Raw genomic sequence first — 16,440 nt, forward strand, 5'->3', positions numbered from 1 at the left:
TTCTTTTTATTATTGAAGTTTAGTTAATACTGGCTTCAATTTTTTAAAATAATCTCCCCCACCCTGCAGGTCTTTAGTGGCTGCATAGTATTATATGAACGGAATGAATTTTTAATTACTAATCTATCGACATTGATTCCTTTTCCTCTAGAAAAAGAAACCTGCCATCTGTAGTGTTTTCCTTTTAAGTTTTTCAGGAAAATTTCCTGTAAGCGAACTTTCAAAATCTGAATTACGTACTGATAAATTGCTCTCCAAGAAATGAAAATAATTTCTCCGGCTTTCGTTGAACGAATACTTTGTCACGCTGTGCTCAACATGGCTCCCTACGTAAAGACACTTCAACTTACGACAGGGACCAGAAAGCCGATTCGGCTTCCAACTGCAGGTCCCTGATGAATTACAGCGGAGGTGGCCGCGTGCCGAGGAACTCCTTCGCGGCGCCGGAAAGCACTAACGTCGCAAAAGGCTCCGCTGGATTAGGCAGCCCATTCACCCTTCCGCTTAGCTTTCGCTGTCATTGGCTGGCGGCGGAGTATATAAGGACGTCACTTCCGGCCGCCGGCCTTTTTCCGCGCTACCCAGAGCGGGGTCCATACGGCGTTGTTTTGTGTGAGTCCCCTGTGGGGTTCCTGGTGTCCCCCAAATAGTCCCAAAGGACTTAAATAGCCTTCCGCTGGAGTGAGGGGTGCGAGGGCTGGGGATGGAAGCCAGCAGGCAAAGCGGGTCTATTTCCGGCTCTGCGCCCAGCCGCCCGCACGTGGCCGAACTCGGGCCCGCGGGTTCCCACAGTGTCCCCGGAGCGCGCGGAGGTCGTGCTGGAGCCAGGGCACCGGGTGAGGGTGCGGGCCGGGCTGCGGCTGGGCGGCCGTGGCGCAGCAAACAGGATCAGCGTACCGCGTTGCAGTTGCTTCGGACCCCGGCGTTCGGCCGGCCGTGAGCTCAGGCCCCGGTCCCGGTTTACGACAGCTATTTGGGCTGCTTGGTGTATCCCGTTCGCGTTAAGATACCTGGCAAGGTTTTGTAGAAAATCAGTTGTGACCGTAGAGAGAAATAATTGAGAAGCGCTCTGCCTTCAATCCGCTTGAAAATAAACTTGTTCGCATCTGGTTATTTTTGCTCATCGGTAACTCGACTCCCGGTTGCCCCCTGGAATGTTAAGTGGCAAATCACCGTTTTCATTTTGCTTAATTATTTGGGTGTTTTTCCCATCTCCACGCACTCAAGATGTGCCGCAATTGTGTAATGTGTGGGATTGGTCTGTTCTGTTGGGTCTTTTTCCATTACACTACTGTAAAAGGTGTGGTTCTTGGGCTGTGTTCAAATAGGTTGCTTGGCTCGCCAGGGTAGTTAGAATGCACCTGGTCCCATAACCCACTGAAATAAAATGAAAATAGCTGGATGGTTAACCATTGTTTTCCAGGTTCCCGTCGTAACTTAAAGGGAAACTTTCACAATGTCCGGAGCCCTTGATGTCCTGCAAATGAAGGAGGAGGATGTCCTCAAATTTCTTGCCGCAGGAACCCACTTAGGTGGCACCAACCTTGACTTCCAGATGGAACAGTACATCTACAAAAGGAAAAGTGATGGTCAGTTGTTGCTTTGATTTGGGAGGGAGGGCATTCCAACTAAGTAATAAATGAAACCAGATGTCTACATCGGAAGTAAGCTTTGAGACTTAAGTGAACGTAGGGCACCTGGTCAACTCAGCTGATACAGCATGCATCTCTTAATCTTAAAAAAAAATTTTTTTTTAATTTTTTTTGCAAAAAACAAAAGCGTACTGGTGGTTTTTGGCAGGACCGCTTTCTGGGCTCCAGTGCAAGAGTATGTCACTTGATAGTTTCTGGGACTTAGGTTGGGCCACGAAGGAGCTGTGAGATGTATAAATGATGAGGAAGCTCATTAGTTTATCTTCCACAGTGTCTTGTATTTCACAGGTACTGAAAGCAGGTTCATTTGAATTTTATTTTTTTTAAGATCTTTGTTTTTGAGTAATCTGTACTTAATGTGGGGCTCAAACTCCTGACCCCAGGATCGCATGTTCTAACTGAGCCGGTCAGGCGTTCCCTTCATTCAACTGAATTCTGAGAGTAAAGTTGAGCAAGAGCTAAGACCTTAATGAGGAGGCTTGGAAGGTACTAGAAAAGGGAAGGTAGGTTGTGAAGACTTTGGAAGGTACGTTGGGCAAGGCAGTGCTTCAAGCTCAGATGGAGCCACTGAAGAACTTAAGCCTGGGGGTTGTGTGCTGTGAAGCAGTTTGGGGTGAAATCTGGCATTGAGACAGGTTGTAAGGAAAGTGGGGCTGGAGACCAGGAGGTGGGTGAGAACTTACAGGAATCTGGATGGGGCCTTGATGGAGGCTTAGGGCAGGAAAAGACCAAGAAGATGCACTTTGTCTACCGAATTAAGGCTGCACACTATTAAAGCTCAAGGTGGAGGCCAGCCTTGGCCGATGAACTTCTGAGTGTCGGAAGTGTGCTAGATAAATTGCAGGATTTTCGCTAACACCAGTAGAGCCTGCCTCTATGACTGGAGATTGATAGTACTCGCTGCCACATTCGGCCTTTTAGAACAAAGTCCACTTGAAAATTAAGTCTGGTACTACAAAGCTTTCTGCCATCACCTAGGTATCTACATCATCAATCTGAAGAGAACCTGGGAGAAGCTTCTGCTGGCAGCTCGGGCCATTGTTGCCATTGAAAACCCAGCTGATGTCAGTGTCATATCATCCCGGAATACTGGCCAGGTTTGGAAACAATATGCTTGGTTTTTAGAAATCTTGAATTGCCTGGATTCAGTGTTTTTGGTTTACACGCTACTTGGCATCTGGTAGAGTGTTGAGCTTTGTTTTTCCTGTGTGTTTTCTTGTGCCGCTAGGTACTGACATAATCCTGTAAAAATGGCTTATCACGTGTCTCTGTAGTCAGACCTTTCTCTTGACGATGATGAAACACTGGGTCCAAGCTTTGGTGTCAACTCCAGGATTTTTCAGAAAGGTTTCCTAACAGGGTGCCAGTCCTCATCCAAGTCTCCAAGCAAGAGTAGAAATCTTTGCTAACATAAATAACTTAGTTTTTGTAATAGCCAATGGGTAAAACTTGTATTGCCCCATTTCTGTTTTGACAATTCTGTTTTTCTGTGGAGAAAACCAGTGGATTCCTTAAAAATTGATTATGGTTGAGCCTTGCACAGCACGGTGGATTAGGGGCACCAACCCCAACGTGGTCAAAAATCTGTTTTAGCTTCTGGCTCCCCCAAAACTCAGCTGTTAATAGCCTTCAATACCTTTGGAAGCCTTACTGATAGCCTAAGTAGTCAATTAGCACGTTTTGTATGCTGTATGTATTACATACTGTATTTTAAAGAATAAGCCAGAAGGGAAAATACTGTAGAGTGCTGTTAAAAAAAACCACATGTAAGTGGCCCTGAAGAGTTTAAAACATGTGTTCAAGAGTCCACTACAGGGGCACCTGGGTGGCGCAGTCGGTTAAGCGTCCGACTTCAGCCAGGTCACGATCTCGCGGTCCGTGAGTTCAAGCCCTGCGTCAGGCTCTGGGCTGATGGCTCAGAGCCTGGAGCCTGTTTCCGATTCTGTGTCTCCCTCTCTCTCTGACCCTCCCCCGTTCATGCTGTGTCTCTCTGTCCCAAAAATAAATAAACGTTGAAAAAAAAAATTAAAAAAAAAAAAAAGAGTCCACTACAGGAGGTTTAGCAAGGATTTCATTGACCCCAATTCTAATTTGAAAAAGATGTTTGACTTGGATTTTGACAGATGTTTAAATCGTGTAGTAAGACAGGTTCGTTTGTATTGTTTAGGTTGACCATAAAATTGATTGCCACGAACCGAAGATGTGTTTTGCGCAGGGGGTTATTCTCCAGAGGCTGACTTGTATCAGGACCTCTAGTTTGGTGCACGGTAGAAGACTTCAGGATTGCTGTAGAATGGACCCAGTGACCACTCTCACGGCTTTCCTCAGCAAAGATTTACTGAGCATCCGTATTGGGCAGGCAGTGTTGCAGGGGGCTTGGGATGTAGCAGAAAAACCGTAACTCTGCCTTTTTTAGGGATGCAGGAAATTAGTTTTACGGGGTAAAAAGGAAGGGTATGTTGCTGTGGTGCATAGGGTAGCTGCGATGGAATTCGGCCAGAGCAGAGAAGTGCTTATTGGTGTGTCGGGCACTGTTGTGTGCTGTGTTGACTCGTCGTCACGGCCCCGTGAAGAATGTGGAAGCATACGAGTGACCTGCCCGGTTCTTGAAACCAGCCGGTGGGAGTGGGGAGAGCATTCCAGACAGGATCAGAGGGTGGGGCGTGCTTACTGTTTCTGGGCCCCAGTTCTGAAAGTAGTTGTCGGGTAACGCGGAGGACAAAGAATTACTGGGTGTCTGAAGTGCTTTGATGTTTTCACTGTTGGAAGGGAGCCGCTTCGGCGGTTACAGACCCGGGTGTCGGCACACGGACGCTTGGGGGAGTTCCTGCGATGCCATTTCTCGAGCGCTGGTAACTCTCGATGTTCGTTCTTCAAGCGAGCTGTGCTGAAGTTTGCTGCTGCGACCGGAGCCACTCCTATTGCTGGCCGCTTCACTCCCGGAACCTTCACTAACCAGATCCAGGCAGCCTTCCGGGAGCCCAGACTTCTGGTGGTCACCGATCCCAGGGCTGACCACCAGCCTCTCACCGAGGCGTCTTACGTTAACCTGCCTACCATCGCTCTGTGTAACACAGACTCTCCTCTGCGCTATGTGGACATCGCCATCCCTTGCAACAACAAGGTAATAACGCTGTGATGTCACCAGAGCTCACGGGAGCGCTACGGAAACAGCTGGGCATTCCTCTGCACATTGTTAGAGCTTGGAGTTGAGGCTCTGGCCGATGAACTCACAAGTGTAGGTAGTGTGCTACACGAGGGGCAAGTCTTTCGCTAACACCACAAGGGTCTCTGGCCCAGTGAGTGGAGTTTGATAGTAATTCTTGCTACAAGTATAATTCGAGTGTGTCAGAACTTTAAGAAGAAATCATTTAAGTGGCGTGTGTGTTCGTCTGCTCTTCTCCGTATTTCTTAACTGCTTGGGCCTCTCGGGCATTACTAGGCCTTTCTGTTTTCAGAGCAACTGGATGAACTGCTATGAAATCCTAAAAAGGTGGGTTGCCTGTGATTCAAATTGGCCCGGTTTCCTGGGTCTCAAAACCCTGGTTCCGTGTAAGAATCCCCCAAAGAGATGTTTTAATTTCATGGGTGGAGTCTTGATAGTTGTGTTTTAATCCCCCTGGTTCCAGTGACCATCAAGATTGAGACGAATTTCTGGAGTGCTCTGTTAGAAGTACACTCTCTGCAAACCAAGAGACGGGTCTCCTGTCTCTTGGTACCAAGGACCTGGATGATGGGACAGATGGGTGGATGGGGGAAGGACGTGCTGTTGGGGATTGACCAAGCGTCACTTGTTAACACCTGGCGCTCCCGCAGGGAGCTCACTCGGTGGGTCTGATGTGGTGGATGCTGGCCCGGGAAGTTCTGCGCATGCGTGGCACCATCTCCCGTGAACACCCCTGGGAGGTCATGCCTGACCTCTACTTCTATAGGGATCCTGAAGAGGTAAGTTTGCTCCCCAAAGGCTTGTGGACACGTAAGTAAATCAGACCTCTTGGTTTGTGCTCCAGAAGTAAAATTTACTGGTCCCTGTACGCTTTGTCTTCACCAGATTGAAAAGGAAGAGCAGGCTGCTGCCGAAAAGGCTGTGACCAAGGAGGAATTTCAGGGTGAATGGACTGCTCCAGCTCCTGAGTTCACTGCTACTCAGCCTGAGGTCGCAGACTGGTCCGAAGGCGTGCAGGTGCCCTCCGTGCCTATCCAGCAGTTCCCCACTGGTACGGGTCCTGATGCTTCAGGCTGGTTTTCATCCCAGTGTGCTATATAGCGGAGCTGCTAACTTGACAGATTGTGGAGTTGGGTGTTTTTGAAGTGGTTTGGCCTCCACTGTTTGTCCTTTGAAATGTGTATCTGGTGGGATTCAGGGCACGGTGCTGGGTGGGGGTAGGGTGACGAGAACACTGAAGGGGCCTGACTGTTCTTTGGTGTTTCCTTAACAGAGGACTGGAGCGCTCAGCCCGCCACTGAAGACTGGTCTGCAGCCCCCACTGCTCAGGCCACCGAATGGGTGGGAACAACCACCGAGTGGTCTTGAGCTGCTCTTCTACGGAGAAGCAAAATGGAAATAAGGTTGACGGAAAATAAACCGTTTCTATAAGTTGGGTCCATGTCTGTCTGTTTTGCATTCCAAATCAAGATGCCTGGGATTACTTCAGGTCTTGATGTTCCTTTTACTTCTAAAGCCCACTCTTTTTTCCCATTTTTTTAAGTAAAATTTTGTTTTTTGATCATTTATTGTCAAGTTAGCTAACATACAGTGTCTACAGTGTAGTCTTGGCTTTAGGAGTAGATTCCTGTGATTCACTACTTAACATACAGCACCCAGTACTCATCCCATGAAGTGCTCTCCTCAGTTCCCGTCCCCCCACCCCCATCCCCCACTTCCATCAACCCTCGGTTCTCTGTATTTAAGAGTCTCTTAGGGCTTGCCTCCCTCTCTGTAACTTAGTTTTCCTTCCCTTCCCCTGTGGTCTTCTGTTAAGTACCTGTCTTTGACTTAACTTCACTTAGCATAATACCCTCCAGTTCCGTTCACGTTCCAAATGGCAAGATGTCATGCTTTTTCATTGCCAAGTAGTCTGTTGTACGTATACACATCTTAAAGTCCACATTAGAAGACAGTGCTGCTTTCTTGGGAGTTTCCCTGCACTTCCCTTTTGCGTAGGGAACAGCTGTTGTGAAAGCAGATTTAAATAATTGTAAATAGGTGGTAACCCTGGAAATATTTTTCCCTAGGCCCGACCCAATATTCTTGTATTACCATCTGCGTTGGTAAATTGTGTCGAGTCAGTTCTGAAGGAAATTGATTCTCCGTCACCACCCTGCTGTTGTGCCAGTTACGCAGCCAAACCTTGGATAACATCTGGCATTTGAAAAGCCTGCCTAGGGCCCGGGTGGGATGCCTTCTACTCTGGAGCCACCAGAGGGCCCCCAGCCTGTCACCAGGTCAGCTTGCCTACAGGTTCTAGGAGGGTTTTATGGGTGTATGGAAAGGGCATTAGATGATGTTCTCCATATTTGCCATTTACTACACATTTTCAATTGTTTAAAATGTCTAGCAGCTTTCCTGATTTCACGATAACATTTGACCCATTAAAACAAGGGGAATCCCTGGGTGGCTCAGTCGGTTAAGCGTCAGGCTCTTGGTTTTGGCCCTTGTCATGATCTCAGCTTTGTGGGTTTGAGCCCCACATTGGGCTCTGCACCGGCAGTGCTGAGCGGAGCCTTCTTGGGATCATCTCCCTCTCCACCTTCCCCCACTCACGTGCCCACTCTAACTTTTAAAAAAAAAATGAGAATGGAGAAATAGGGTGGGCCCAGGTTTTGAGGAGCCTGAATTTACATCGGTTCACTCCCCTCTTGGAAGAGCTGTGTGTGTTCACGTTCCCTTATTCCCAGGGCTCCTTCCGGGGTGGAGGGGCAATGAAGGGATCCCGTAGCCCAAGCGTCAGTAGCTTCGTGGGGATTCTGCGCTGACTGTTCAGAGCAAGGACGCCTCTGCCGTTGGCCTGCAAAGCTCTGATGTGCTTAGACCTTGAACCCGTGGCACTTTCAAGTACTGCCAAACGGTCAGCCCCACCAATTCCTGGATTCAGGATGGCTGGGGTGAGGGACAGGTGCAGGAGGAGGACGGGGAAGACCTTAGGTTCAGAGGAGGCGTGAATGGTGCTAAGAGCTCATTTATCAGATTCTGCGGTGGAGGAGGTGGAGGAGGCTGTTCCCGAAAGGACTAGGAAAACACTAGGTTTCCTGGCAATTTAGTCTGTATTCCAGAAAATAGTCCTGACATCACATGCTGACTGGTAATTGCTGGCCCAGCTCCCATCCCTACCCTCAAGCCGTGTGTACTAGGGGCCCGTGCCTTCCAACATGGGCACCTGTCTGCATTGCTTTTGCTCCTTGCTCTGGCCCTTGCCTCCTGGCTTCCCACAGCAGTTCCACAAACAGCCTTTTCCCCCTAGAATCTAAGTTCTTCAACTTGAACCCCAGACTGAAAAGACCAGAGACGGGATTCCCTTGGCACAGTTGGTTGATGCCCAATGTGATGCAGCCAGATCTCAGATGGAATTTCTCACAGATCCTACTTGGCCTCACACCCTCCTCGCTGCCTCCAGGAGAATTAGATTCTGTTCCTCATGTCAACTGAGATTCTGCCCCAACCCAGGACCTAAGGTGGCCCAGACCTAAGTCACTCCACTCTGGGCCAATACGGCTGCAGGCCAGTGCCTTTGAGCCAGCCCGATGTGGAAAAGCATCTTCAACTAATTCAAACACCCGGTTTTCAGCTCAGTGGTGCCTGCCTGATGGTCAGTGCCCGAGCGCTGCTGAATCTAAGTGACTAATCTCCCCCTCCCAAGTGTTCACCCTGCCACCTGCCACTGGGGCTTTCCCCCATGGGTGTTGGCAGCCTTGAGTCTTCAGGGACTACTACTGGATCAAGGAGGGAGACCCCTCCCTCCCCGGTACTGCGCTTGAGTTGGCCGAGTGGGCCTCCTCTAGTCACCCAGGCACGGTCTTCCCAGACAGATCTCTTGTCCCACCTGACCCTGGAAACTGCTGTGAATAATACACGGCTTTTTTTCTTTATTGTGGAAACAATGCTTAACCTGTGGCGATTAAGCTTCCGGCTTCAGGATTTTCTTGTTCTTACCACAGCTTCCAGCTCTGGATGCATGTCTCGGGTTTTGTCTTCTAAACTCATAGAAACAATTCCATACAGAGGTCTGTAGAGTTTCCCCCCTCCTCCCCCCGCTTTCCTAAGTACCTTGGGGACTTCTCCTTCCCTAGGACACGTGTCTTGCATCCCAGTACAAGGGCAAATTGGCATCCCCACTGGATTCAGCCTAATACCGAATCTGACACTTGGGAGATAGCTAGCACTAAGCACTCTCTGAACAGAGCAAGTGGTTAAGAATAAATGGTAGGGATTACTGAGCGTTTAAGAAGGAGCTGGAGAGGCAAACTCCATTTGGCAAGCCTGAGGCTCCCACCAAGGCTTGAGGTGCCCACTCTCTGGCGCCTTGTCCAGTGGCACGTGGCTCAGCACAGGCAGCTGCGTCGCCTGCTTTGAACTTCACTAGGGTGTTAGTCGTTCCCCTACATCAGAGCCGCGGGCTCACGTGGCGTTTCAGGAACGGGCTGCGCTCCCTGAGGTTGGCTTGGGTTGTGGTCTTCTGAGGAGTGGGCGGGTGAGACTGGGTCTGGTCTGGGTCATGGCCGAGCACGAAGGACAACCTCATATAGCCCAGTGACCTGTGAAGGGACCCTGGCCATTGCATTACTCTTGACCTCATGTGCCGCTAGGTAGGATAGCAGAACCGGGCTTTGGAATCAGACACACCTGAGAGGATGAAAGCCCTGCTCAGCCCCTTCCTCCTGTGTGGCTCTGGGCAAGAGACGATGTCATCAAGTGGCCCAAGTGACTCCGGCATGGGGATATTCATAGGGATGTGATTCGGGGATTGCTGTGCACAGCAATTACCCTGGGTCCGGGCACGTAGTAAACATTCTCCGTGTCACGTTGTCTTTTGTTAGTACAGAATTTAAAAATAATTTTTAATTGTCAAATGCACCATTTATGCAGATGATGACAAAAGACATACTTGTATATCCTTGAATAAGAATCAAACGAAGGCCTCTGCAATCCTTATGCAGGTTTTGAAACAGAAAGGTGCCGGGACCTGAGAAGGTTGCCATGGGAACGTCCTGTTCCTTGTCCCGAGAAGTCACAGGGCTCCTCTCCTGCAATCCCTTGGTTCACTTGATTGTTTTAGCTAAGTAGGCCCTTTCAAGGATTGTTTCTGGTCTCCCTGTTTTTGAGCTTCCTGTAGATGGAAACATAGCATATCTTGTGTGATTTGCTTCTTGTCCTCAGTGTTATTTCTGTGCCTTTCATCCCCGTTGCCATGTTCCTACAGAGTCGACCATGACATCGATATCCTGAGTGACCATTTGGGTTATTTCCATGTTCTGGCCATTGTCAACACAGCTCCTTTGAACATTTTTTGATCCCAGTGCACCAAAATTTCCCCACAGTGGCCTTCAACTCCAACTTCACCAGATAACGTCAGATGGTTTCACAACCGTATACAAAATCCTATAAAAACACAGCCACGAACCTCAGTAACTTCTCTTGAAGACACCGTCCTTTCCTCAGTGGCCAGAACCCCTGCCTCTCAAAGTCCAGGGTCCATCCACGCAGGATCCCATGGCCTCCCTCTTCGACCCTCTGCTCTGTGAGTCAGTCCCTGGGCCAGTGCCCCACTGTCCTTCCTTTTTACTGGAATTTCATAATCTATTATGGCAACAGGTATGGCAATCCTCCTGCCTTCTTTTCCTCAAGAGGGTCTTGGCTATTATTGATCGGTTCCTTGTTATATACGTTTTTTAAAACAATTAGCACGGTTCTACTATAAACCCGGTTGGGATCGCATTGATTCTATAATTTGGGGCAGTGCTGACTGATTTACAGCATTGAGTTTTTTTTTTTTTTTAATTTTTTTTTCAACATTTATTTATTTTTGGGACAGAGAGAGACAGAGCATGAATGGGGGAGGGGCAGAGAGAGAGGGAGACACAGAATCGGAAACAGGCTCCAGGCTCTGAGCCATCAGCCCAGAGCCTGACGCGGGGCTTGAACTCACGGACCGCGAGATCGTGACCTGGCTGAAGTCGGACGCTTAACCGACTGCGCCACCCAGGCGCCCCTGAGTTTTTTGATCCATGAACAACCTTTATCTCTTGCCAGTTTCTCATTTTATGTCCTTCCCTCAATGGAATTTTATAAGTTTTCCTGGAGAAGTTTTGGACATCTTCTGGTAAATTTATTCCTAGATACTCAAGATGTTTTAAGCTGTACCCCTTACGAAACTACTCTTAGGGATCTCGTAACAACTTTATCCATATTCTAAATAATGTAGATATCCGATGGTAAATGTCACCGTTGCCATGGGGCTTCTGACCCTGGCTGAGCAGTCCAGACCTTTTGTGCAAGGCAAGGATGGCATTACTAGATTCCATCCATGAAAAACCGCCAAACCTCCAAGCCACACATTGTACTCCTTGAGTAGAGCAGAGCCTGTCATACTTCTGGTGCTAAGTGCAGCAGGCTTCATTTAGGAATAACTCAAGAATTAATCAGTTTTATCTCTGCCAAGAATCTCAAGTAAAATCAGAATTCAACATTCAACAAATATTTATTAAGGACTTACTCTAGACCAGACATTATGCTAAGCACTGGGGATAGAGTAGTGAATGAAATCAAAGCTTGGGACCTTGTGGCATATATTTTGATCGGGGAGGCGAGTCATTAGTTAACAAGGAAACCATTTTCTATGGGGACAGAAGTGATGGGAACACGGAGAAGTTTTGCCTAAAACAAGAATCCTAGGCATTAGGCTATAGAAAAGAGAAACAAATGGAGAGAATCGTGGGGGAGAATAAAAAAAAGAGCGCGAAGAAACCCCTCTGGAAGGAGTCTCCACGCAGCTTCACCAAGTGGAGCTGAGAGAGGTTTACTCTCATGGGGGGCTGGGGGCCTTTACCAGAGGCCATCGAGTCTCTTGGAGCCCTTGCTATGCGAAAGGTGTAGATCTCCTGTCTGCCCCCCTGAAAAATTCACCTACATTTTTTCTCCCTTCTCCTTTAGATATGTCTGGAAATGAGTTGGGGACCAGGAAAAAATCTCTAACTGCATAGACATGTACCCCAGTTCTGTCCCCCGCTGTACCCTTAATGAAAGACAACGGCCCAGGGAGCACTTTCCCCTCTCCATGGTGGCTGGCTCAGCTCACACAGGCACAAGGCACACCCCACATCGCCAAGAAGTGCCCATGATCATGTCCCCAGCAAAAGGCCCTCCACCACCTACTCAGCCATTGACCTCTGTTTTCCCTTCTACCCAATGCCCTATCCTAACCCAAAGGTGTCTTCAATTTATGCTTTGCAAGAGAAAGGCGCAGCCTTCAGCCTGGGAAAGTAGTTCTCCAGAACATTATGGCCAGACATACGACCGTGCCCGGGGCCTCACAGGCTTGTAAGCCTGAAGGAATGAAGGGCTGGTTTGACATTTATTTCAAAATCCCTTATAGAGGACTTTTGTTTTTGTTTTTGTATTAGTGTATATCATTTCATATGGTTAAGTAAATTGGTTTTCAGAACAATGTCTATGACTACTCTGCATTTGCAACTTAGAAATGAAGAAATATGATCATCACAATTTAAAAGAAACAGAGCAGATTTAACAATAAGACACTGTTGGAGAAAAGTCTGGTGAACTAGAAAAACATAGGAAGAAATTACAAGGAGAACAGAGGGACAAAATCAGAAAGAGAAGATACACAGAAGGTAAAATGAAAACGTCAAACATCTAGTTGGGAATTGCAGCAGGAGAGGAGAGAGAGAATGAGGAAAGTCGGTGTCAAAAAGAAAAGGCTGAGAACTTTCTGAAATTCTCATGCATCCACAAATTCAGGAATCCCACTGTGTACCAAGTAGGATCAATTTTTAAGAACGTATCCTTTACGTTGTTGAGGAATCATGGAAACACCAAAAATGAAAGTGTTCTTGAAAGCAGCCAAGGAGACAAGAATACCCGAGTGTTCCCATCAATGGTGACAGGAGACGGTCGAATGAGAAACATGAATGGTCCACCCAGCTCTGTTATCCAAGAACTGGGATAATCTAAAGACTTTTCCAGAAAACGAAAAGTTAATAAGGGGGGCAAAAGTGATGCCAGAAGGAGGCTGTGGCAAGAGTGCTCGTGGTCCACCAATGTCCATCCTTCCTTCTTCCATAGTAATAGGTCCCCTGATTTTTGTAGCTGGGCGTAGACTGGGAAACTGGTACCTCAGATTACCCGGTGGTAGAATGTTTGGTCAGGTTTTATTACCTGCATTATTTTGGAGGGTGGACTACAATTTGATCAATTATGTAGCATTAGGGAAATGGTAGGAAAGATCCAGAATGATGGCTTATGTTGACCATTTTTTGACTGCTTTGAGCAAAGTCATGAGAGAGACAAGAACTCCAGCTAATTCTAGCCAGCCACTAAAGCAGAAATGGAAGGATCCAGAGTTTTGCTAATATAGGCACATTCTACCTCTGGTCTCCATATACAGATACAGATACTCCATATACAGATAGTCCATATACAGATATTTCTGTATAACCAAGTCAAACAGTTACGAGCTATGCATCTGAAGGGGCAGACTTTAAAGGAGATAACATTCTCACTCTTTGGAAAGATGGCATGAAGGAAGGTGAGAGTAAAGTAGGATCCACGTGTTCTTTTCCATTACAAACCTACCATCAACAAGAAAGAAATCTGGTAAAATCGGATTATGGTAACAGGGCTTGGAACAGGAGCTCTCACACTCCCTGGTGGGCATATAAATTGGTACAGTTTGGCCTTATTCAGTAACATCCTTAGAGATGCATTCCTTGGTGGTAAACATTATTGAAACGAAGAAAGCATCCAATTTCTGGGGTAAAAACCAAAAAGAGGGGGAAAAAAGCATTCAATAAAATATATACAAAGAGCAGAGGGGGCATTTCGAAGATAAAGCATTTCAATGTCTTTGTTAATAAGAGAGGTTAAAATGTCAACGTTAGACTAGAAGAATGTCGGGGCACCTGGGTGGCTCAGTCTGTCAAGCATCTGACTTCATTCAGCTCACGTCAGGATCTCACAGCTGGTGAGTTCGAGCCCCACATTGGGCGTGCTGACAGCTCAGAGCCTGAAGCCTGCTTCGGATTCTGTGTCTCCCTATCTCTTTCTCCGCACACCCCCCTCATACTCTGTCTCTCTCTCTCTCAATAAGAAACACTAAAAATAATTTAGAATAGAAGAATGTCTCTCATCCCCACTCATTATATCATGCTACCTTGCCACTATCTCATGGGTGGAATCTGTGTCCTCCTTTAACCTGGGTGGAACTTTGGCTCTGTCGACACTTGAGTGTTTGTGAGCAGAAGAAATGAAAAAGCAGCTTCACTTTGGGAAAGTTGGTTATTCCACAATAGACAGCTGCTGTGATGGAAAATCCTAGAGGCATTTTCACCACGGTCAGAAAGAAACGGATGCCCGCTATCGCCGCTCCTTTGTATCATAGCAATGAACTTCTCAGGCGATGCAGTTAGGCAAGTATACACCACAAGAGCCAGCTGACTTTCCTACAGAATTGACGGTAAGCACTTCTCCGTGATATTTTAGCGTTCGTACCTATTCGTACCTATTGCATAGGTTAGTTATGAACTGTTACGTGGCCACCACGTAGTTTGTGTGTTTGTTTTCCTATTTTTCACATTTTACAAAATTTCTCCTTTTACAAACACAGCTATCGTGAAAATCCTTGCGGCTCGGGGACCACATGACAGGGACATTTTCTGAACTCGCAGGGTTAGTAGCGACAAAAGAGAGTTCGGGGTTCAGAGTATCATCGCCCACCATACAAAGCACTGACTTTTGTTAATCTGATTCATGGTTGTTTCTTTGCCTTTCACCTTAGGTGGAGAGCAATTGCTGACCTGTTTTGATTTCAATATCCAGGGAGAGGCGGCAAGGCTCACTGCTTTGAGCATTTCGCCATGCCACGAGAAATGGGTCTTGGTAGGGGCGCCTGGGTGGCTCAGTCGGTTAAGCGTCCGACTTCGGCTCAGGTCACGATCTCGCAGTTTGTGGGTTCGAGCCCTGCGTCAGGCTCCGTGCTGAGAGCTCGGGGCCTGGAGCCTGCTTCGGATTCTGTGTCTCCCCCTCTCTGTGCCCCTTCCCTGCTCATGCTCTGTGTCTTTCTGTCTCTCAGTAATAAATAAATGTTAAAAAATATATATATTTTAAAGGAAATGGGTCTTGGTAGCATACGATCCCCTCTACCGGCAATAATCTGTGCCTAAGGTGATCAAATAAAAAAGCCACTGCCTGCCAGTGCTGCAAAAACAAAGAGAAAAATACTGTAAACTCTTACACCTTGTAATTTTGCTACTCAACGATATTTGCTGAAAACAATGTGCTCTTCCTTGAGCTAGGAACATGGGATCTGACAAAGAGCTAGTAACATTCCCTACCCTCCAGGAATTTACCCTGCAATTTGGAAAGAAGACAAATAGAAAGGCATTTATCATGTGAAGGCACTAAAAAACAGAGACAGAGAGAGAGAGAGAGAGAAAGAGAGAGATCTATACCACTTCTTTTTTTCCTGTAAAACGGTTGGTTTATGAATTAAAGATACAGTACTTGAGAAAAACCTTCCATTTGCTTTTTCAAAGAATTTGTATCTTTCACCTTACCCATGCCTGTAATAGAGACTACCATCTAAATTGGGAGAGTGGAGGAATTTATGGCTTTAGTTCATCTAAATCCATAAACCTAAGCAGGGCACCTGACAGGTCACTATCAGTCATCCTGTTAACCACAGGAGGGCAGAGGAACGCTGCATGTGTCGTTTCCTCGCTAGTATTTTCCAAACCCTGGTGAGGATCTGTGCCTTTCCCACCGTCTGAGATCTGGTGCTCAGGACCAGAACGTGACACCCGGTGCTTAAAACGTGGCTTCTCACCTGTCACTCGGGCTCTCACCTTCACAAGGGATCCACCAAGAGACAGGTCAAAGGCCGGGGGGAAAGCGTCCCTTTTGTGACAGGTTCACAAGGAATTGCTTGGAACCCCTCGTATCTTGCCAGTGATGGGCAATCCGAGGGGCTCAGTATCACCAGAGGACTTCCTCCAACTCAGATGAGCGGGACATTCACAATGAGAAGGCGTGGTTGGGAACGGGCGTCTTTCTCAGCACACCTTCTTGAGGCTGAGAAGGACATACTGTCCCATTCCGGTTGCCATCCCAGTCTGAGCAGGCCCAGAATGACCCTCTCTTGGGTTGCTTTTTCTTGTCTGTCTTAGACGATTTCATTTCGTTCGAACCTTCCAGGACCCACGCTAGTACATTACTTACCATAGCACAGACCCCAACCACTTGTTAAAATGCCATCTACCATTGTTCAGGAGACCAGCACCTTAAATATGAGACTGAAAATTTTCAGTGAAGTAAAGAATATCCAGTTTTGGGGCGCCTGGGTGGCTCAGTCGGTTAAGCGTCCGACTTCAGCTCAGGTCACGATCTCGCGGTCCGTGAGTTCGAGCCCCGCGTCGGGCTCTGGGCTGATGGCTCAGAGCCTGGAGCCTGCTTCCGATTCTGTGTCTCCCTCTCTCTCTGCCCCTCCCCCGTTCATGCTCTGTCTCTCTCTGTCTCAAAAATAAATAAAACATTAAAAAAAAAATTAAAAAAAAAAAAGAA

General features: G+C 47.4%; 1 protein-coding gene and 2 non-coding genes across 3 annotated transcripts; all 3 read left to right on the forward strand.

Annotated features, from left to right (window-relative positions):
* The first annotated feature begins 509 nt into the window (after positions 1-509).
* Positions 510-6,254, forward strand: RPSA (ribosomal protein SA). Its single transcript, XM_025913698.2, has 7 exons — positions 510-612; positions 1,424-1,589; positions 2,631-2,749; positions 4,531-4,776; positions 5,469-5,597; positions 5,704-5,869; positions 6,092-6,254. The coding sequence occupies exons 2-7, from the start codon at positions 1,457-1,459 to the stop codon at positions 6,184-6,186; spliced, it is 888 nt and encodes a 295-aa protein (XP_025769483.1). The 5' UTR covers positions 510-612; positions 1,424-1,456; the 3' UTR covers positions 6,187-6,254.
* Positions 2,413-2,563, forward strand: LOC112850584 (small nucleolar RNA SNORA62/SNORA6 family). Its single transcript, XR_003222692.1, has one exon. It is a non-coding gene; the product is annotated as a small nucleolar RNA SNORA62/SNORA6 family (small nucleolar RNA).
* LOC112850583 (small nucleolar RNA SNORA62/SNORA6 family) lies at positions 4,838-4,986 on the forward strand. The gene has a single exon (XR_003222691.1). It is a non-coding gene; the product is annotated as a small nucleolar RNA SNORA62/SNORA6 family (small nucleolar RNA).
* Positions 6,255-16,440: the final 10,186 nt, after the last annotated feature.

Source organism: Puma concolor, chromosome C2 (assembly GCF_028749965.1).
Source record: "Puma concolor isolate L17-30 chromosome C2, mPumCon1.1.hap2, whole genome shotgun sequence".
NCBI classification, from domain to species: domain Eukaryota; kingdom Metazoa; phylum Chordata; class Mammalia; order Carnivora; family Felidae; genus Puma; species Puma concolor.